Source organism: Theropithecus gelada, chromosome 12, assembly GCF_003255815.1.
Source record: "Theropithecus gelada isolate Dixy chromosome 12, Tgel_1.0, whole genome shotgun sequence".
Lineage (NCBI taxonomy): Eukaryota > Metazoa > Chordata > Mammalia > Primates > Cercopithecidae > Theropithecus > Theropithecus gelada.
The window spans coordinates 66305386-66329314 of NC_037680.1; the positions used below are offsets into that span (position 1 = coordinate 66305386).

General features: G+C 36.5%; 1 protein-coding gene across 14 annotated transcripts in view; it reads left to right on the forward strand.

Annotated features, from left to right (window-relative positions):
• The window catches only part of PMS1 (PMS1 homolog 1, mismatch repair system component), a 91469-nt gene that overhangs the window by 1200 nt on the left and 66340 nt on the right, over positions 1 to 23929 (forward strand). For 4 of the 14 annotated variants that reach the window (XM_025404142.1, XM_025404149.1, XM_025404146.1 and 1 more), the window contains exons 2-4: positions 5721 to 5872; positions 9998 to 10180; positions 19837 to 19939. In XM_025404142.1, the coding sequence (XP_025259927.1) occupies positions 5741 to 5872; positions 9998 to 10180; positions 19837 to 19939 (418 nt within the window). In that variant the 5' untranslated portion in view covers positions 5721 to 5740. Of the gene's footprint in view, positions 1 to 37; positions 164 to 5408; positions 5873 to 9997; positions 10181 to 19836; positions 19940 to 20607; positions 20664 to 23929 lie in introns of those variants that run through there. The other 10 variants (XM_025404141.1, XM_025404148.1, XM_025404145.1 and 7 more) reach the window with 6 other exon arrangements.

The following is a 23929-nucleotide window of genomic DNA, read 5'->3' on the forward strand; positions in this document are numbered from 1 at the left end:
AGTCTGTGAGTTCTCTGATCTTTACTTCTTTTTTCAGGCAGACCTGTTGTCCTTAACTGACTTTCCGGGTCATCAACATTCCTTCAGAAGTGTTCCTTTTCCCTCTCAGTAAATATGGAAGACTGACTATCCTGATATTCCCAGACATTCTTTGCTGTGATTTGTAAGCCCGATATAAACCATTCCACTTTTTCAAAAGCATTCATTTGGTACACATATGGTATAGAGTGCTATATTCCAGGGGCTATGCTAGGAATGTGTGATTAATATAAAATAAAACCCCTGTCCTCAAAGAACTCTGAGTCAGGAGGAACAGACAGAAACACATATTAATAGAATAACTTGTGATGAGGTTAATTAGAAATGAGGTAAAGGGGGACTGCAGAGGAAGGAATACCTACTCTGTTGACAGGTGAAGGAAAGGAGGCTGCAGCAGTGAAGAAAGGCTTTCTTGAAGAGCTGATACTGAACTAAATCTGGAGGGATGATTAGAAGTCAGCTGAGAGAGAGAGAGAACCATGTAAACTGAGGAAGGAGTGAGTGTCACCATGTTAAGAGAGATGAGTTGGTTGGGCACGGTGGCTCACGCCTGTATTCCCAGCACTTTGGGAGGCCGAGGCGGGCGGATCACCTGATGTCAGGAGTTCGAGACCAGCCTGGCCAACATGGTGAAACCCTGTCTCTACTAAAAATACAAAAATTAGATGGGCATGGTGCTGCGCTCAGGTAATCCCAGCTACTTGTGGGGCTGGGACAGGAGAACCGCTTGAACCTGGGAGGCAGGTTGCAGTGAGCCGAAATTGCTGCACTCCAGCCTGGGCAACAGAGTGAGACTGCCTCAAAAAAAAAAAAAAAAAAAAAAAAAAAGTTGTGCAGTATCATCCCCCTAGAGCACATTTGGGCAATGATGGGATGACTGGGAGAGTAGGCAAAAATCCAATTGTTAAGAAGTTTGTACTTAACCTGGTTGGCAGTTGGAAACCTTTATAAAAATTTTAAGTGGGGCAGCAACATGATGAAATTTAAATACAGAAAGAACCCTATAGTGGTTGAGATTCGAGTCAAAATATCAATTAGGTGGTTACTGCAATAGTTCAGGAGAGAAAGTTTGAGAGGCTGAATGGAGGCAGTACAAAGAGGAGAGGACTAGTTTGGGAAACTGTGAGATCTAGATAGTAGGGGAGAGATGACTGGGTGGCAGAATGTAGAGAGTGAGTAGAATTTCTAGGATGACTTCAAGGTTTCTAATTTTGCTTTATGTGCCTGGATGGAAAGTGTTTAAGAGCATGGGCTTTGTAGTCAGACGTGCCAAGGTGTGCATCTGCCACTTAATAGTTTTGTGATCTTGAGCAAGTTACCATGCCTTTAAATCCTATTTGGTGATAAAGGTTGATAGAATTCATAGAGTTGTTTTGAGGATTAAATAGAATAATATATATAAAATTCTTATGTTGGCTATTATTTTTATTATCAAACAAGAAATACAGGAAGAAAGCTGATTAGAGTTCTGTCTTGGTGGCTCATGCCTGTATCCCAGCACTTTGAGAGGCCGAGGCAGGCAGATCACCTGAGGTCAGGAGTTCAAGACCAGCCTGGCCAACATGGTGAAACCTCGACTCTACTAAAAATACAAAAAATTAGCCAGGTGTGGTGGTGGGCACCTGTAATCCCAGCTACTCGGGAGGCTGAGGCAGGAGAATTGCTTGAACCCGGGAGGTGGAGTCTGTAGTGAGCCGAGATTGCCCATTGCATTTCAGCCTGGGCAACAAGCGCAGAACCTGAAACCCCGTCTCAAAAAGAAAAAGAAAGTTAGAGAAAGATTCTCTGATCAGTTTGGGACATGTTATGTTTAGGTTGCCTTCAGCTCATCTAAATGATGGTATTTAGAAGGTAGTTGGAAGTAAGGCCCTAAAGTTCAGAAAAAAGTGTGAGATACAGGTGAGCTGGAGGATAATATGGAAGCCAGTTGAAATTATGTATGTAAAGAGAAGGAGGATATTTTTTCTAACGTTTGCGTTAGCATAGGAAAGATGCTGGTAAATTATATTTAGTGGTCCTTCATTAATATTCATGAAGTGAAGGGCTTGCCATGAGTGAAGCATTTGATTGTTCTGCCTGGCATCCTACATTCAAAAGTTGTACAGCAGAGAAAAAAAAAGTTTGGCAATTCAGGACAGGGGTATAGTAGGTTTAATTATACAATTTAATCTTTACAGTTAATAATATTTTACATTGATTTACATTGATGGTAGGATAAAGTGATATTTGATATTTTGAATATATTAGATTATCTAAATACATAATTAAACTTCACTTTTTCATTTTTTTTTATCTTTTTTAATGTGACTACTAGAAAATTTTAAATGATATATATGGGTTATAGTTTTGTTGAACAGTGCTGGATAGAGTACTGGTTAAAATGGCTGGCTCTGAAATCACACTACTTTGGTTTTATCCTAGCTCTTACTAACAGCTATATAATACTGAGAAAGTTAAACTTCAAAAACTCAATCAGCTAATCTATAAAATGGAGATAATACAGATATCATATGCTTATGAATTTGGGAGAGACACAAATATTCAAATTGTAGCAATTAGAAGAGAAGAAAGATGACATGACATGGAAGAAGAGTATGAAAAGAGATGCAGACATCTTAAGACCAGAGGACACAATAGGATGGGGTAAAGTGTGATAGAATTCATGCTATGAATTGCCATGATCTTAGTAAACTAGAAGGATAAGGAATATTGGCATGAAATTATAGAGATTTGAAAAAAAAAAAGATTTTGGATTTGTCATTGTAGTAGATGAGGTATTGCAGGGAATGAGACAAAGATGATGAGATTAAGACTGCTCAGAAGGAGTCAGTCTAGGTTTATACCCTAAAGTTTTGTTGATCAGTGTTTTTCTTAGATCCTTGGGATTTCCTAGGTAAGGTCGAAGACTTCTTGAACCCAAGCCTAATGTGTGAGCCCCTTTGGGGTAGGGGTTAGAGGTGGGGGGATTGTTCATTTAGGGGTTTAGAGGAGCTCAATTTAGTCCCAGTACCCTGGGATGTTTTTAGCATTTATTTGCCAAACACTGTAATACGTTATTTATATATACTACCTTATTTACTTCTCACCACAATCATTATATCATTATTAGATCCATTTTGTAGATTAGGTGATTGCATTTTAGAGAGTTTAATTTCCTCAGTGTGATATACCTGTTAGTGTAAGAGCTGGGATAAAACCAAAGTAGTGTGATTTCAGAGCCTGCCATTTTAACTACTGCTCTATCCAGCACCGTTCAATGGAACTATAAGCCACATATGTCATTTTAAATTTTCTAGTAGTCACATTAAACAGATTTTTTTAAAGGTTAGTTTTAATATATTTTATGTAATCCAATGTATCCAAATAGGACATTTTTTTGGTCCAATAAAATCTTGATTCTATAGAGGAATTGTATGTTGCATGTTGTCAAGCTTGTGCTTTTATTCCTGTAATGTTTTCTGTAATTAGGCAATAAGATGCAAAAAGCACCCCTCTCCCTGCATGCTTTACAGATGGAATTTCCATAGGACATTTTTGGATTTTTTGTTTGTTTGAACAAAGGATTTCCAGTTACCAACAGATTTTGGATCTGCAGGTTGGATCTATAAAGGACCTCAAATGCCAGCTTAGAGATTTGAGCTTTATATTGGCTTTGAGGAGCCACATGGTTAAAATAATGTAGGCAGAATAATATAGAGGATAGTTATCTGACATGTCTGGTATGAGACTAGTTCAGATTAACAGTAATCCTAACTCTAAAGGAGCTCAGTGATTGAAAAAGACATTATAACTCATCAGAATGTATGGATGACTAATGATGTTTAAATGAGACTGTTGGTAAGGCACATAACTGATTGTCATCCACTTCCCAAAGTTGTATTATCGCTTGGTCATTCTCAGCCAACATTACACTCATTATAGCACAATTGTTCTCATTATTCAGTTATTACCATAGCATTTGTTTTTAAGAAATCTTTTTAGAACATGCATGTCTTGATTCCAATATTTGTGAGCTTTCAGTGATCCACTGTAATGAGTTTGGACCAAGATATAGTTGGCACAGACATTTAAGGAAATAGATTTGAAATAAAAATCTCAAATGAGAAGTTCTTGGGCCCAGTTACTTACTCAGCTTTCAGCCTCTTAAACGGCCATAATAATAAGTCTAATTTTTATACATAGTACCTACTTTTTAGGGTTTAGAGGTTTAAATGCAATCCCATATGTAAAGTGTTTAGCACAATGTTTAGCATACTATATATTTAATGTAGTAGTTGCTGTTCTTATTGTAATCATCATTTTAGTTAACGGCAGTATAGACTGGGTGACCAAAGGTGAAGAGTCATTGAGGCTAATTAGGAAATTATATTGGGAACTAAATGTGAGAAATACTGAGAAAAGAATTGAGAGGATTTACAAGTTGATTCGATTTGAGTCAGGGTGAATGGATTATTCCTATAGGAAAGTCATGGGTTTAGGGTAGGGATTGGTTAATTATTCCTGGAGTTTGAGCTAGTGATTATTTCAGCAGGCAGTTGGAAATACAGGGTTCGAGTTTGCAAGAAAAGTCAGAATTGATGATAATAATTAGTCACACGAAAGTCCTGGAAGAAATTAGAAAAAAAACAATTTCTTCCTCTAATGTTACTGTGGACTTTTTTTTTTAGGTGCTTGTGGCAGAATATTGTGGATTTTTTGAACCCATTTTTGGTCATTTTTATTTGTAGGCATTTATATGTATTCATATATTACATATCAATAGAGAAAATGTTGAAGGACTTGCCTTAGCTCTGCCTCCCTTAATAACTGGATGACCTTGGACAAGTTTTCTAATTTCTTTGTGCCTTAGTAGTTTTATAAAATTGAGGTGATAATGGCACCTGTTTTCTTTTTTTTTTTTTTTTTTTTTTTTTGAGACGGAGTCTCGCTCTGTCACCCAGGCTGGAGTGCAGTGGCCGGATCTCAGCTCACTGCAAGCTCCGCCTCCCGGGTTTACGCCATTCTCCTGCCTCAGCCTCCCGAGTAGCTGAGACTACAGGCGCCCGCCACCTCGCCCGGCTAAGTTTTTGTATTTTTAGTAGAGACGGGGTTTCACTGTGTTAGCCAGGATGGTCTCGATCTCCTGACCTCGTGATCCGCCCGTCTCGGCCTCCCAAAGTGCTGGGATTACAGGCTTGAGCCACCGCGCCCGGCCAATGGCACCTGTTTTCAAAGGGTAATAGTAAGAAGACTTATGGCTGGGCGCAGTGGCTCATGCCTGTAATCCCGATACTTTGGGAGGCCAAGGCAGGTGGATCACTTGAGGTTAGGAGTTTGAGACCAGCCTGGCCAACATGGCAAAACCCCGTCTCTACTAAAAATATAAAAACTAGCCAGGTGTTGTGGCGGGCACCTGTAATCCCAGCTACTCTGGAGGCTGAGGCAGGGGTGCCTGAACCTGGGAGACAGAGGTTGCAGTGAGTCAAGATCATGGCACTGCACTCAAGCCTGGGTGACAGTGAGATTCCATCTCAAAAAAAAAAGAAGGAAGAACACTTAATATTGTATGTGCTAACAGTTGAGCCTAGCATACAGTAAGTGTCAGTGAAGATGATCTATTATCATCTGTCATTATTATTGCCATCTGTCCTGTTGGTCAGGAATGTTTAACAATTCTTACAAGTTGCATTTTTGTCTTCTAGCTGTTTTGTTAAAAGCAAAAATGAAACAGTTGCCTGCGGCAACAGTTCGACTCCTTTCAAGTTCTCAGATCATCACTTCGGTTGTCAGTGTTGTAAAAGAGCTTATTGAAAACTCCTTGGATGCTGGTGCCACAAGCATAGATGTTAAACTGGTGAGTATCCTTGAGAACCCAGATACCTTTAAGACAAAGAAAAGGGGCTGGACAGATGTTTCCTCTTTAAACTGTTACCTTTATTTTATTTCTTTACACCAGTAAATTATTCTTAGGACATTGGACCCTTTGTCTTAAGAGTAAATCCTTAAAAATAAATTTTAATTTAAATTAACATTATAGTAACGCTAAAGGAAATATAAAAGAAAACATGTTCTTTGTTTTTTTGAGACATGTTTTTGAGACAAAAAACATGTTGTTTCTTTGTATTTTCTACAAATATTGGTTATTCATGTTTCTTTGTTTTAAATATTTCCTTTTGCATTTTATTTTTTCCATCTAATCTAATTTCAAACCATTTCTCTTGTTACTTTTTTCACATTTTAAAATATAAGTTCTGTATATTAAATCATTTGAGTAAATATGGCCTATATCACTCATTATGATTTATTGCAATTAGTTTCCATGACTAGTTCCCCTGTTCTAAATTGCTAACACATAGATATATGGTCTATTTTATTCATTTTTGTGTCCTCTATACCTGGCTAGTACCTAGTACATACTAGGAAGGTAAATAAATCTGATTGAATATAAGAATACATTTTTTAAAATCTCCTAATTATCAGATATTTATGCTGTTTCTGGTGGTATAGAACTAGAAACAATGCTGATAGAAATATATTTGTAGGGCCGGGTGCGGTGGCTCAAGCCTGTAATCCCAGCACTTTGGGAGGCCGAGACGGGCAGATCATGAGGTCAGGAGATCGAAACCATCCTGGCTAACCCGGTGAAACCCCGTCTCTACTAAAAAATACAAAAAACTAGCCGGGCGAGGTGGCGGGCGCCTGTAGTCCCAACTACCCGGGAGGCTGAGGCAGGAGAATGGCCTAAAAACCCGGGAGGCGGAGCTTGCAGTGAGCCGAGATTACGCCACTGCACTCCAGCCTGGGCGACAGAGCGAGACTCCGTCTCAAAAAAAAAAAAAAAAAGAAAGAAATATATTTGTAGGAAAGGGACCTAACCTTTTCTTATCTACCAGATAAGATTCTATGAGATGGACATACTATTTGTATGTATATTTGTGTGAAAATAAAATCCTTTCTTATAAATCACTTCTTATAAAACATTGTGACTTAACTACTATACCCATTTTATTTATTTATTTATTTATTTATTTATTTATTTATTTTAACTGGGTCTCGCTCTTTCGCCCAGGCTGGAGTGCAGTGGCGCGATCTCAGCTTACTACAATCCCCCTCCCCAGTTCAAGCAATTCTCCTGCCCCAGCCTCCCAAATAGCTGGGATTACAGGCGCCTGCTACCATGCCTGGCTAATTTTTGTATTTTTAGTAGAGACGGGGTTTCACCATGTCGGCCAGGTTGGTCTCGAACTCCTGACCTCAGGTGATCTGCCCACCTTGGCCTCCCAAAGTGTTGGGATTACAGGCATGAGCCACCCGCGCCCAGCCATACTATACCCATTTTACAGGTAATGTTCTGAGAAGTTTCCCAAAGTCTCATAATTAGTAAGTAGTGGAGCTAAGACTGGAATCCAGGTCTTTCTGACTCTAAAACCCGTTCTTGATCTTCTCTCTGTGCCAGTGGTTCTCATGATGTTTGGGTACATCAGAATAACTTAGGATGTTTGTTAAAACTGTTACTGGGCCTTACTCACAGAACTTCATAGTCTAGATGGGACCTGAGAATTTGCATTTCTAGTAAATTTCTAATTGATGCTGATGCTGGTGGGTTATGGAACACACTTTGAGAACCATTCTACTCTATCAAACCTATATTCTGTTTTTAATACACTCTAAGCTTTATAAACAAGAAAAAAAGTATATTAAACCCAAAGAAAGACAGTTTGTTTTTCTTAGGCATTTCGTGTAGTCAGTTCAGTCTGATTAGAGTATAATTGATAATAATTAAACAGGATGAAATAGTTTTATTTGACAGATTTCACTTAAGAATCTTTGGCAGGCAAACGTCCTTTTCTTAAACATTTCTGAAAGAAAAACTGGTTTTTAAAATAGTGTTACAAAGCCAACAGAAGTCCTGTATAAACTAAGTTAAATATTTTAATCTGCCTGTAAATTTTAGTCTCTTGACATTTACCAGTATTTGCATTGTAAAATTTTAAGATACACACCTTAAATGTGTGGCTCTACATAATAAGACCTGTTTCATTATGGTTTTATGCTATAATAGCTATCCTGACTAGATATGTTTTCTTAATTAATTAAACATGATGATACAATTTTAAACATTTAAACAAATCTTTGTCTTCTTATTATGGGGTTTCGAGACCATGTTGCCCAGGCTGGTCTCAAACTGCTGACCTCAAGTGATCCGCCCATCTCAGCCTCCTAAATTGCTGGAGTACAGGCGTGAGTCACCATACTTGGCCCGGTTTTTCTTTAAAATGAAGAAGAAAGACTGTTCCCAGAATGTAAACTTAACTTTATTCATTTGTTTATTTATTTTGAGATAGTCTCACTCTGTTGCCCAGGCTGAAGTGCAGTGGTGTGATCTCAGCTCACTGCAACCTCTGTCTCCCGGTCTCAAGCGATTCTCCTGCCTCAGCCTCCCAAGTAGCTAGGATTACAGGTGTGTGCCACCACGCCCAGCTAATTTTTTGTATTTTTAGTAGAGACTAAGGTTTCACCATGTTGACCAGGCTGGTCTTGAACTCCTGACCTCAAATGATCTGCCTGCCTCGGCCTCCCAAAGTGCTGCAGTTACTTGCATGAGCCACTGCACTCAGCCAAACTTAATTTTAGATTGAGAGAGGTGTGAGGAACAAAATGTTACGCATCTCCCTCCTATGTTTTGTATATCTAATTTACCTAAAAATTGCTGACATATACAGTATTATATCATTTTAGGTTATTAAAAAGATGTGATATTATTTTAAATACCAGAGTCAGTATAATTATAGAAAGTTTTTTTCCCCCTTTATAACTTGCATCTATGGTCATACACGTAAGACTTTGTGGAGTAAAGTCAGGCTTATTTATTATGGAAGTTGGCTACCAAATTTAGAATATGGTGTTCATAGAAAGTATGATCACTATGGGAATTTAAATTTTGTTTTTGTTATATTTGCATATTTTTAGTATTAGAATATAAAACTAAGCAATGAATTGAGATTTTGAAAAAATTTTCGTTGTCTGGTATGATGGCTCACACCTGTAATTCCAGCACTTTGGGAAGCTGAGGCAGGAGGATTGCTTGGAGCCAGGAGTTTGATATCAGCCTGGACAACAAAGTGAGACCCCACCTGTACAAAAAATAAAAATAAAAGTAGCTAGGCCCTGGCATGCACCTGTAGTCCCAGCACCTCAAGAGGCTGAGGTGGGAGGGTCACTTGAGCCCAGGCATTCAAAGCTGCAGTGAGGTATGCTCATGCCACTGTACTGTATGTCGCCTGAGTGACAAAGTATCTTAAAAAAAGTCTTGATTTTTTTTCGATTAAAACTCACTGTAGTTGCCAAATTAGATGTGTTTTCTCAGCAGTTTCCTGTTAGATGGCTGTTTGCAGAAAAAGATTTAAAAAGTTATAATGTAGTAAACATAAAGATTTTTATGTGTACAGTAAGGGAGAAAGTATTAAAAATCAGGTTGATTCCTGCCATAGAAAAGCAAAATAAGTAAACAAAAAAATAAATAAATAAAAATCAGGTTGAATAATGATACTTGCTAGGTTCTTCCTGACTAGAACATGTGTTACTTTGTTGCTGATGGAATTCTGTTCTGTTTTGTTTTGTTTGGGGGCCATAGATACAAAAGGTGTATGTAGTTCAGAAGAATTTTTTCAGTCAAGTGTAAACATAAATTATTGTATACTGTAAATACCCATGATAATGAAACAGTGAAAAGAAACCTTAAAAATCAGCCTAACCTCCTTATTCAACAGTTGAATCTGTGTCCAGAGAAAACAAGGGAGTTGCCCATTGCACAATAACTAGAAATTAGTAGAGCTAAAGAATTTAATGTTTTATATCCATAGTGCTATGCTTTCATAAAAGTAAATAAATGTCAAAATTCTTTCACTTGTGTTTCTTTCTCAATGTGATAACAGTTTAATACTTTTACATACTGAAAGTGTTTTTTGACATTTTTTAGGAGAACTATGGATTTGATAAAATTGAGGTGCGAGATAACGGGGAGGGTATCAAGGCTGTTGATGCACCTGTAATGGCAATGAAGTACTACACCTCAAAAATAAATAGTCATGAAGATCTTGAAAATTTGACAACTTACGGTTTTCGTGGAGAAGCCTTGGGATCAATTTGTTGTGTAGCTGAGGTAAGGTAATTATATTGGTTATTTTAGTGATTTCATATTCATTGAATATTACAGTTAAAACTAAGCCGGTATTTAGTGAAGTATGGTTTTAATTATTTTTATTATGGTAAAATATACATAACATAAGCCGGGCAAGGTGGCTCATGCCTGTAATCCCATCACTTTGTGAGGCCGAGGCAGATGGATCACCTGACGTCAGGAGTTTGAGACTAGCCTGGCCCACATGGTGAAACCCCATCTCTACTAAAAATACAAAATTAGCTGGGTGTGGTGGCTCACATCTGTAGTAGTAGTCCCGGCTGAGGCAGGAGAATTGCTTGAACCCGGGAGACAGAGGCTGCAGTGACCCGAGATCGTGCCACTGCACTCCAACCTGAGCAAGACAGAGCGAGATTCTGTCTCAAAAAATATATGTATATACATAACATAAAATTTATCATTTTAACTATTTTTAAGTGTACAATTCAGTGGCAGTGGCATTAGCTATGGTCACATTGTCATGTATCTATCACCATTATTCATCTCCCCAGCGTTTTCATTATTTCAAACTCTGTACCCATTAAACAATGATGCCCTTTTCCCCGTCCGCTAATACTCACTGTTCGACTTTCTGTCTCTATAAATTAGACTATGCTAGGTATCACAATTAAGTGGACTCAAAATATTTGTTCTTTTGTATCTGGCCTATTTCTCTTATAGTGTCTTCAGGGTTCATCCGTGTTGTAACATGCATCAAAATTTCCTTCCTTTTTAAGGCTGAATAATATTCCATCGTGTGTATATACCACATTTTGTTTATCTGATCTTCCATCGGTGGACACCCGGGTTACTTTCACCCACCTTTGGGCTATTGTGAATAATGTTTCTGTGAACATTGGTGTACAAGTATCTGTTTGAGTCCCTGCTTTTACTTCTTTGGGGTATATACCCTGAAGTAGACTTGCTATGTCATATCATAATTCTGTGTTTAATTTTTTGAGGAGCAGCAAAGTGTGTTTTGCATTTAAAAATTGTAAATTGTATTAAGAAAATTAAACGGATATTTAACTATAGCACTTCTCAGAGCCTTTACTATGTTCAAGCACATTGTAAATTTCTAAGGTTGGTTTATATAGGTACTTTTTCCTATACCTGCTTGACCATGAAATTCTTTTATTGAGAAAGCATATCATTTTTGTTTGCTTGTTCTGTGGACTACACTTTGGAAATACCACTCTAATCTCAGTTAGTGAGATTATGCCGTAGAGATGTGAACTGACTTGGTCTAAACCCTACCTAGTTAAGGGCAGATTGGATCTAAGAACTTTAACCTTCTGACTGGGTTAGGTGCTCAGTGTCTCTGTTCTCCTGAGTTCAGTGCTTGGCACACTCAATTGCATAGTACAAATTATACTACACCGCCTCTGCCCCGATCTTATAACTAGTTTGTGGCAAAACCCATCTGGAATCTTGATCTCTTCATTTCTGTTATCTCAGTTGTGTTTGATTACATGACTCTCTACTGCTTTTTTTGTACTGTACTATTACCCTATGGGTGTTGGGCTCTTATTATGTAACATATCTATGTGCCAGGTGACAGAGTGATTGTGAGGGTCTCTTGAGCTATTGAAATTTGCCCAGTAGCCGTGTAAAAATCCTTCATTTGTGCTTAGGCTGGCAGACCCTATTTAGGCAAGAATGTTCCAGTACAGTAAAATGATAGGACTTCATACCTGTTGTTCTGGAAAAGTGACACAGACACGAGCTATTGTTGCTGTCTCTCCTTCTGGTCTTTGGACATCTGTTCAGTAGTCCAGTCTTCCCAGGAGTAATGATATATTCTCTAGGTTCATTGTGGTCTTCCCTCAGCCCTTCTGTTTTTGAAGTGCTGGCATAAGGTAGTGTAGGTTTTCTCCATTTTTTGTGGCTATGATTCCAGCTCAGTACAGATGCTGCTTGACTTATGAGGGGATTACATTCCTGATTAAACCTTTGTAAGTTGAAAATATTGTAAATCGAAAATGCATTTAGCATGCTTAACTTGCTGAGCATCACAGCTTAGCCTTACCTACTTTAAACATGCTCAGAACACTTACATTGGCCTACAGCTGGGCAAAATTATCTGGCAACGTAGGACACTGGAGAGGATCTGTTGTTTATCCTCATCTTCACATGGTTGACTGGGAGCTGTGGCTCACTGCCTCAGCATTGCTAGCGTGTCCACTGCTTTCTACTGAATGCATATCACTTCTGCGCCACTGTAAAGTCAAAAAATCCTAAGTAGCACTGTTGTTAAATTGGTGAACATCTGTGTTCAGTTTTTTTACTTTTGGGCTTTTCTGGCTGTAACATCATGTCTTAAGTAGGCCAGAAAAATTGCAAAGGAGATGAAGTTTAAGTGGGAGATTTTGCTGTTGGAGCATAGAGGACTAGGGGCCCTTGCTTATTAGAATCCAGATGTTTAGACATCATTAAAGGGAAATTGTTACGTGTACTCTTAAAACCGCTGTCCAAAATCTAGCACACTACGTATTTCTCTATTTTCCTCAGCACTCGCTTTATTTAGAGTTCACAGAGCCTCCAAATAGATTTTGGGGAAGAGTGACTAGAGGGTTCAACTGGACATTATTCATTTTTCTCCCCGAGACTGTAAATGGGAATCCACAACTCTGGATCTTGTACGAAGAGTTTGTTTTTAAAATTGCATGAGGTTTGCACCAGGGAACCTCTGAACCTGCTCGTATGCTTTAGCTGTCAGTGACTACTTTAGAAGTTATTTTTTTTTTTGTTTTAGAGCATAAGTATTTGATTTTTTTTTAACTGTTGTTCAGACTTGACAGATAGGCTTTACGCTTTATTTGGTAGATTATTGTCAAAAAAGATAATTTGGCATTTCTGTATTTTCTGCAAGATATATGTAACCCTTCAGAGCTGAAATTGGTCATAATTAGCTTTGCCTGCTAGGTGGCAGCACTATACTTGGTTTTTAGAAATAGGTTTTACATGAGCCGTATGATTTATTCAAATCTTCACTGTAGTTCTGAGTTTAGATGGCAGTTTTGTATGTTTTAGTCCATTGGTGACTTTCTATCTTGTTTCCTTATTTGATTACTTAAACCCACTTGATAGGCAAGTTTATCATTTTGTCTTTGTTTTATTTTGAGGCACTCAAGTGGCCTTGAGTATAAATAAAATAATTTTGCTCATCAGAATTACAAAAGAATTGTCAAAGTATCACAATAGTGGAAAACTATAAAGTTTTTTTTAAAAATGTTTGCAATGCCAAGCATTTATATTAGAAAATATTAACAGTATTTTATGGAGTTTCCTTTCTTACAAGTCTTTGGGAGAACCACATATAGATATGTGTGTGTATGATTTACACACACACCTACACTAACAACACAATGAATTTTTACATATGTATACTCCTGATCAAGATTTAGACCGTTATCAGAACCCCAGAAGGTTCCCTCATACCCACTCCCAGTCAGTACTCCTCAGAGGTAACTGCTGTTCAGACCTCTGTCAGCACAGCTTAGTTCTTTATATTCTTGAACTTGATATAAATGAAATCTTACGGTATGTATTATTTTGGCACAGAGTTTTTGATGATAATTTAGGTTTGATTGTACCTGAAAACTAAAGGAAATACAGAGCTAGCTGGAAGGAACTTTTATAGTAGTAGGGGACCCTAGTACACTATCTAGATCCCCCACTTCTGGACTGAGCAGTCAGCCCCCAGCTGCCAAGAGTGTTGGTGACTCACCACTGAGTCTCCATCTGGAGCTTGCCCTTATTGCAGCTGAAGTGAGCTGCCTTACCCAAGTCATGCAGGGCAACCTGCATTCAATGAATCCAGTGACTGGTTGAGGGGTTATAAAGGTCCCGGTTCAGGACAACATTGCCCTGTGCCCACTGGCGATCATCCCAGAGAACCCACCAATAAACTGCCCGCTCACTAATCTACATCTCAAAATGAGCTTCATGGATTAGCCAGCCTACAAATGTAGGTCTTCTGTGCTTCAGTCTCTTCATAGTACTGATGAGGAAACTGAGGTCTTTTGAAGCCAAATGCCAAGTCTTCTTACCTCAACTTCAAAACACTGTCTCTCATACTCAAGTAATGTTCATTGTGTACTGCACACAGGGTGCTGCGCTAGGTAGTTGATTTCAGAGGAATTGTACACAGTGAAATATGAAATTTGTAACCTATTCAGGGATACATAGTGTGTTCAAGGCAAAGCCCAGAATTCAGTCCTAATTTCATGCCTTTCAGTAGTGAGTTTTCCATGGTAGGTTATATTACCTCTTTACTAGCATGATTAGAAATGTATTTATAAAGTTTAAAAATACCTCCATATTAAATATTAAATTATTTACAAATATACCCAGGCCTGCATTGCTAAGTTCAATAGATAAGTTGTTAGGAGTAGGTGAGTTGAAACTTATATGGGAGGACTGTGAATAGTATTTGAGAAAAACAGGATGTTCGTTGAAGTCAGTTACATTTAAAAATAAATATTTTAAGTAAGAGTTAATGGGTGCTTTTTGGGAGAAAGGAGTTCATTTTTTAAACTTAATGAATATTCCTTAGCACTCAAAGAACTGAAGTTTCACATATAGAAAAAATATATTTTCAAGACTGGCTTATTTTGAAACGTTTTAGATGAAAATTATAGTGAATGCAATAAAAATTAGTAATTTGGTTATTTTATCTACCAAACTAATTGATGCATATAATTTTAAAGTCACAGGGTTGTAAACCATCCTAGGCTCAGTAGATTGATACGTAATTGGGCACACTATTAAACAGCCATCACCTATAACTCTAGTTGTTGACATTACTTTCTGTTTATTTTAAAATGTTATTAAGAAGAAAAATTAACTTAGACTTTCAGCAGAATTGACTGGAGAAATCTAAAATACATCTAATTCTATGTTCTTTATATACTTGAATGATCAGTTTTCCTAATTTGTCAATTATAAAATAACTTCCAACCTTAAACAGTCCAAAGGAGTAAAGCATTATTTTTGTTTTGTTTTGTTTTCTAATTTTAAAAATTTTTCATAGAGACAGGGTCTCACTCTGTTGTTCAGACTGGGCTCAAAATCCTGGCCTCAAGCGATCTTCCTACCTCAGCCACCCAAATTGCTGATAGGCATGAGCCATTGTGCCCTGCAGGCATTCTTTTTATATTGACAGAGTAAACTATTGGTATTTTAAAATGGAATTACTGCTTGCATGATCTGTGATGAGTATATCAGCAACTGACACATTTACTGGTAATGGTTTTCTTTAAAATTGTAAAGGCAAGCATAACTTCTTGAAATGTATTGTTTGTAGAGCAATACTTTTGAGAAATTTGTCATCTTCAGTGTTTAATTACTAGTACTAATTACTAAGCACAGTAACTGAGTTGAAATAGTAAAAATCCTGTCTTGACCGTCTCATAAAAATTTTTATAAAGATTATTTGTATATATTATTTCTATCACATAATAAAAACCATAAAATATTTTTCTTTTTAGGAGGTAGTTTATATATGTTATCAAAGAAATGTTTAAGAAACTAACAACATTTTTGAACTGGATTTTACATGGAGGCTGGTTTTAGAAATACAGAAATGTATTTTTTTTCTTAAAGAGCAGATTCTGAAGTAGGAGTCAGAAGCCTAATTCTAAATCCTGAGTGTTTGAATAGGAGACCTGGCCAGAGGCCAAAGTCAGATTAAGTTTTCTGATAATTTTTTTTTTTTTTATTTATCCAGTGAGGTTCAAATAATGTCTTGAATATTGTGTACATACACATGCAAGTTATTTCTACTTGGACTTGTATGTGAAAAGTAGGATGCAGCTGGATAAGATCATTAGACTTGCTTATTCCCCTTTGCAAATAGTATTTCCCCTCAGCGTTCAATGTATACTTTTCTACATTTTGGGGAAATCCCTTCTAAAATGTAGTAGCCATTCATAGGTAAATTCCTTCTAATTCCCACCAAATGTCTTCATTCTGTAGTGTTAGTTCATTTTTTTCTCTCAGGAGAATAAATGTCATCCTCTGCATAACATTTATATTTATGGATTCATTCATCCACCATTTAAATGATTACAATGTACTGAATGTTACTCTCTCCTTGTCAAACTCATTATGCAGTTGACCCTTGAACATCACCCAGTTGAGGTGCAGACCACTCCCTTCCCCCTCTGCCACCACTTTGCCATGCAGTCAAAAATTGACATGTAACTTTTGACTCCTTTAAAACTTAACTACTGTTGACTGGCCTACTGTTGACCGGAAGATAACATATTTTGTATGTTACATGTATTATATACTGTATTCTTACAATAAAGTAAGCTGGTGAAAATAATGTTATTAAGAAAATTATAAGAGAAAATATGTTTGCTATTCATTAAGTGGCAGCTGTTCATTAAGTGTTCATGTTAAGTAGGCTAAGGAAAGGGTAGAGGAGGAGAGATTGGTCTTGCTGTCTCTGGTGGCAGAAAATCTGTGTGTTAAGTGGACCTGCACAGTTCAAACTTGTGGAAGGGTCAACTGTACATAATTTTGTGATGAGATAATATAGGATCTGTAGGTTTGTTTTTATATCACATCACGTTAAGTCTCCAGGGGTTGGAGGAGCAGAATGAGAATCTGAGTCATTCTGTTTTGAAGATGGAAGTTGGGACTCACTTATTTGTGGGCCCACATGCTATAAAAGGGCCAGGGGAAGCCCCTAGTGTCATTATGATGGTTCTAAGCCAAGGACTCCTGACTCCTTTTCCACAGTGTAGGGCTGTCTCCTATATTTTTTATAGCTGTGATGGAAGAGCTTTAGTCAAAATATGTCTGGGAAGTTTTGAAGCAGTTATAATATTTTGCTTCCTAAATGCAGCTTCTTCACAGGTGATGGAACTCTGTTGAAAGGAGAAAAGCCAGGGCCAAGATCTCCCTGTTGTTAGGCTCCCCATAGTGGGTATCTGAGAACAAGTTCTGCAGTCAGAGTACTTTAATTAGTGCACAATACTTGCACAGGCAGGCAGGCATACTCACACACAGAAAACATTTCAGCCATTCAGGCAAAAGTCTGTATTTCATCTGAATCATAAAGACCCTGAGTTTTCAACTCGTTTTTGTGTCAGTTTTCATCTAAAAATTAGCCCCCCAAAAACTCAAAAGACTTTATCATAATTACCTTAAATGAAGTTTTGTCAAGAGGATTTTTACCAGAATTATCAGGATATATTCTAAGTTTTTTCTTTACTTTTTATCTAAACATTGAAGAAAAACTCTTTTTTTATTAAACATAAAGTTTAAATGCTTTTATGTAATTTTAATTTTGCAATGATATACTGCAATTTCTTGAAACTCAGTAAACTGGACCAGAGAGTCAGTTTTTAATAACTGATAACTAATATAGCCTCCAAGGTTCTCTAAGGACTTGTAAAACTTTTCCATTTAAAATACTGGTTTTCTTTATTTCTTCTCTTGACACCGGTAGATTCACTCTCTGCCACCATTCCTCAATGTCTCTAGTAAGAATCACCAGTAATGTGTACTGTTAGAGATGCTCCTGATAGTGGAGTTACTGCAGGCTCACATGCTAGGGCCTGCACAGCTAATGAATTCTGAACCTGTGCCCGGTCCAAAAAGAAGTTTCCTGCTCCAGACACAGGGTCATGTGATGAAACGAACTCTCGAAATACAATTCCCTTTCCTTCCTCTGTGGAACAAACACACTGGATTTCATAAATTTATGAGATACACTTATGTGTTTGCTTTATGCTTACTGTCTTTAACCATGAATCGCAAAGCATTTCCTATCTAAATAAATTTTCATAGTATTCTACAAATTGTAATTTGACAAAATTTTAATGTTGGAAAATAGCGGTTTTTTTTTTTTTTTTACTTTTAACATAAATGTTACGTTATGGGCACTAAGGTCCTATTTTGCTTCTTAGCACTTCAGTTTCTTTGCCTAGATTAGAGTATATATGTTTAAAGGATGAGCAAGTTAATATCTTGTAAGATACTTTGAAGTGGTTAAAACAAAATCTCATGTAACCTTATAAAGTATTAGCATCATCTTCATCTTATCATCACCCTTCCCTTAAAGATGATCTGTGTAATCATTTATTCAGGACCATCTAGAAGCCACTGGCAAGGTTAGTACTGGAACTCAGAGTTCCAGGGCCACCTTTGCTCAGTGACACCAACTTTAGGTCAGGTGACTAGTTCTTTGGAGAAGAGAAATAGAATTCAGTTGACCTTGGCATTTTGGAAAAGCAGTTGGTTAAATGTAGAATTGTCTTTAAAAGGATAATTATGGAATAATTAGGCCCAGAAAAGAAAATCTCGAGTACTTTCTGTGCTCTAAATTACACTGCTTTTGAACCATGGAATGTATTTTGGAAGAAGTAGATCCCTTAAGAGTACTCAGAAACTCATAACTGTTTTAGGTTCTGCTTTTTTGGGGGGATAGTATCACAGTAATAGCAGCTTGACATAGCGCCCCTAGTAAGAGTTTCATAGACTTCATTTTCAGAGAGAATCTAACGTCCTCTGATGGTACTATGAGCTGGAGAAGCCGTTTCTTTTTGTTGCTCTGATATTCCCTGCATGGTACCAACATGTTCCACAGAGCTGTAGGCCCTACAGTAAATTTGCTTGGTTAGGGCAGGGTGACAGAACCATCAAATATAGACCCACCTGGATTCAGATGAATTCCAGCAATGGGGTTGGATTATTCTGGTGTCTAAATTATATGGATTTACTTTAGAATATTCAGCTCTTCATATAAAGATGGCCAAGAACGATTACTCCCAATTTTGGGTCGTCATTGGCTCACCAGACGTGTGAGGAGGCTACCTTCTTGCCAAGGCTTTCCTTGCCAGCATCTCCACTCCCCACTGTTTTTTTTTGTTTTTTTTCCCGAACAGTAGCATATTTTACTATTGTTGTACTTTCATACCTACCTCATGGGGTAAGTAAATAGAAAGCTGAGGATGAAACTAGCTCAAAAGAGGGCAGACACTTTAAAATCTGTATTTCTATGACTAACATCTGAGGATATATTTTCATACTGAATGAAATGTCTTCTTGACTTACGCTTACATGTTTTAAAGATTTTTTAATTAATAAGAAATCTATGCTTAATGACTTTAAAGCTCAGTTTTAAGAAAAAATATCTGTAAATATATATATAATTTAATTTTTTTTGGACCATAAACTTGAAATACAGAAGTGCAGTTTCACACATATATAGACGGGGGAGGGAATGATCACTTTACTGAAGAACTATTCATTTACCAACAAATTTATGGAAATAGTCTGTTAAAAAACAAGTTCCCTTAATACAGTTGAAGTACTTGCTTTTATAGACAATAAGTCATATAATGCATAGAACAAATGGCATTTCAGGTATACTTGTTTGTGTACAAGTGTTTATGAAAGTGAAATACTCAAAACAGTAATTTGCAACGTAAAAAAATACAGGCTGACCTGTTGCTTATTGGTGTAACTCTAAGGAATATTACAAAAGAACTGGTCACAAATGTTTATTAGGTAAAATACAATATTGAGTAAATATATTATGCAATAATCATTTCAAATCTTTATTAATGAACCCATCGCAATATCTAAAGTGTTAGTTTTATTAGACATTTTTTTTCCCCCAGGTTTTAATTACAACAAGGACGGCTGCTGATAATTTTAGCACCCAGTATGTTTTAGATGGCAGTGGCCACATACTTTCTCAGAAACCTTCACATCTTGGTCAAGGTAAGAAAGTAGCTTTGTATACAAACATTCTTTACCTTTTCTGTCTTAATTGTTTCTTTAAAAAAGGAAAAAGTTACTCCGTGAATACAAATGTATTGCTTTGGGCTTGGTCCTGATTAAGGCTAGTTAACTTCCAAGTAAACATTCATCCTTTATTCTAGCCACCGATTTCTTAAATGTTTACCATTGTTCTGAAAAGGAACTGTATGAGAGACTGGACACTTCCATGGACTAGTTACTCTTCTGTAAAAACTAAGAGTATTTATTTTACCAGTGCTGAATCACCAGTGTCATCTTCATATATGAAGAAGATTAATATTTTATTGAAACATATAATACATAATTGATTTGGTAATAATGGTAATAAACCATACCATCAAGATATGATTAGATAATTTTAAATATGTTTATTTATGGAAAACTTCAAACATGCATAAGAAGTTATTGTACTTATCACTCAGTTTCAATAATTTATCAACTCATTGCTAAAGTTCTTTCATGTAATACTCTCACCCATTTCTTCCCTTTCTATATTACTTTGAAGCAAATACATGTATTATTGTTTCCACTTGTAATGCAGTTGGGGTTTTATATACTTTTATGTAATATTATTACATTTTAATTGATATGTTTTTATTTTTTATTTTATTTTATTTTTCCTGAGACAGGGTCTCACTCTGTCACACAGGCTGGACTGCAGTGGCGTCATCTTGGTTCACTGTAGTCTCTGCCTCCCAGGCTCAAGTGACCCTCCCACCTCAGCCTCTTGAGTAGCTGGGACTACAGGTACTTACTACCACAGCTGGCTAATTTTTGTATTTTTAGTAGAGACAGGGTTTTGCTGTGTTGCCCAGGCTGGTCTCGAACTCCTGAGCCCAAGTGATCCACCTGCCTTGGCCTCCCAGCGTGCTGAGATTATAGATGTGAGCCACTACGTTCAGCTGATAAGTTTTTAAATTTCTCTAAAAACTATTTACTTACAAGGGTAAAAAAGATCTCTTTAGGCTTCAGTTTCACATATTTCCTTTAATCTTTTTTTAGTAATTTCTGGTAATGGGATGATTAAGAGACTATTAAAGCTGTCACCTCTTTAGAGTCATGTTCAAAATAATTATTAGATCTGAAAAGGGACTTGTGGGTTTTGTTTATCCTTCTCCAATTTGTGTTGTAAATTCATGTTTAATTTTGTGTTCCCTCATTGTAACTTATCAAAGTACATCCTGTATATTTTCTGTGTTTTTTTTTTCTTCAGTTTTAATGTTAAATTATTGGATTTTTTTTTTCAAAAGACTTCTGTGTTCATTTCATGTATAAAATATAAATTTCTTATATTTTAATACTGGTACCAGATTCCCTCACTTGTTCTCTTATTTTGTAAATCCTTAGCTTAATTGCTGATTACTTTTGCCCATTAGGAATTGATATTTTTGTTCCACATAAAGGAAATAGTTAATAGAAACTCCTAAGACAACACACACTTTTTCCTCATTTATTCAGTTAATGAAAATGAGCTCAAGTCTAACAGCTATTTTATTTGATGTAGAATAATACAAATATTATATAGGTTTTAATTAAAAATAATAGATTATAATTCTTTTACTATATATCAAAGGTTAAGACAGAGAAAAGGCATTTTTAAAATATGGCTCCTCTCTAGAAATACTCTGACCCCAGTTCTTACGCGTTCAAATTAGGAAATCATTAGGAGATATTTGAGTGGCTATCCAGTAGAGTACTTTGAAGTAATCTAGTTGCCTTATAAAACTTAAAAGAATTTATTTTTATCTTAGTAGTGACTGGTCTAATCTGGATGGCCAATGGTTTTGCATCACTCATACTTCTCATGCTTTTCTTTATTCATCTCCATGGGAACTATGAAATAACAATCCTTAGATATGGAATCCATCTGATCTTTGCCCTTTTGCTGTTGATTTTCCTTTTCCTGCTGACCTCAGTCTTCTACCTTAAGTAAGTGAGACCAGGTATGCATATTAAGGAATTTCTGTAGTCAACAAATGAACTTTACTTTCTTTAGTATATTTCTTTTATCTCGAGAAACAAGAACAAATACTTAGAAGATCAGTAGTTGCAAAACTACTAATTGCTTTTCATAACTCAGTTTTTTCACCAAATTATAGTTGATTGGTTAGGAAAACAGCAGAAAGTCAAAGTCTTAATTTTAAGTTGTCCTAGATGGACATATTATATATATCTACAAACACTTTCAAAAGCCTTTTATATTTATATTGACTTAGTGCTGATAGTTTTTGAGTGATTGAATCACATACTCACATTTCACCAGCTGTCATTTAGCTTCCATTTAAATATTTTCTGCGTAAGATAAAATTACAGTTCAACCATCCTAATTTATACCTGTACATGTAGGGTTCTTGGACTAATTTCTCCTGTGAGGTGAACATCCCTGCTTAGCATTTACTCTTCATGTCATCTGATATAATGATACCTGTGGGTGGCATAATTGTAGGTACAAGAACAACTTAACAACAAAATTTTATTTAGGTATTGGAAAATTTGTTACCCCTTTAAAAAACATTTTATTATTATTATTATTATTATTATTATTATTATTATTATTATTTTGAGACAGAGTCTCACTCTGTTGCCCGGGCTTATTATTATTATTATTTTGAGACAGAGTCTCACTCTGTCGCCCAGGCTAGAGTGCAGTGGTGTGATCTTGGCTCAGTGCAGCCTCCACCTCCCAGGTTCAAACAATTCTTGTGCCTTGGCCTCCCAAGTAGCTGGGATTACAGGTGTGTGTCACCATGCCTGGCAAATTTTTGTATTTTTTTTAGTAGAGACAGGGTTTTGCCATGTTGACCAGGCTGGTCTTGAACTCCTGACCTCAAGAAATCTGCCTTCCTCAGCCTTGCAAAGTGCTGGGATTATAGGCATGAGCCACCACGCCCAGCCTAAAAAACATATTTTACAGTGTTTAAAACTAGTTTACTAGAAATTCCAGCTCTGGTTTTTCTAGGTGTATATTTGTTTTATGGATTAATTCAGCCATTTAAAATGATTTATGTGTTTAACAGTATGTCACCCTAAGTTGCCCTTACCTTCTGTTCACTTCCATTTTAAAGCGTTTTTTTAAACTAAAAAGAGAAATAAGTCTATCTTTTAAATTATTGTGCCAAGAACATGGAGTAAATTATTAGCTTTAGTCCTGTCATCTTCTGTCATCACCTATATTCCCTTTACCCTAGATAATCAGTATTAAGCTTTCCAAATTGGTTTACCTTCCTGGTCAAATTCTTTTAACATCTCTCAGTACTCTGCCGTAGAAATTTCTTATATATCAAAAGTAGTATTTAAAGGGCTCTGATCATTTTGCTGCTGTTACTAGAGTTTCAGAACATCATGTTCTTTGTAAACTCCTACTGTGTGATTGTGCATGTATTAAAATATCTTTTCATCTTAAGAATGGAACTTTTATTCCTTAAATATTTTAAGAAAACTTTCTGATATATTCAACTAACCATACCTTTACATTAGGAATATAAATAGCTGCCATTATAATAAATGGCGTACCATAGGGTCATGTAAAAATATAACAGGGAGCATATTACAAGACTGCAGTTTAATTCTGGTGTTTGTAGGATGTGCTAAAGTTAGAGAGCTGAATGATTTTCTTGTAAAACATGATAGTGTAATGAGGCCTCCTTCCTATTGTTGGCCAATATTACTTGGTACTTTCAAGGAAGTACATTTCTTTTTGTTGTTGTTGTTGGGTTTTTTTTGTTGTTTTTTTGTTTTTTGCTTTTGGAGGCAGGGTTCATTTAGAATCAGAAAAGATTTTCCATAAGTATGTTTTATTCAGACATATAATTCTCATTAATAGTTCTCAATTGGCTGGGCACAGTGGCTCACGCCTGTAATCCCAGCACTTTGGGAGGCCAAGGCTGGCAGATCTTGAGGGCAGGAGTTCAAGACCAGCCTGGCCAACATGGTGAAACCCTGTCTCTACTA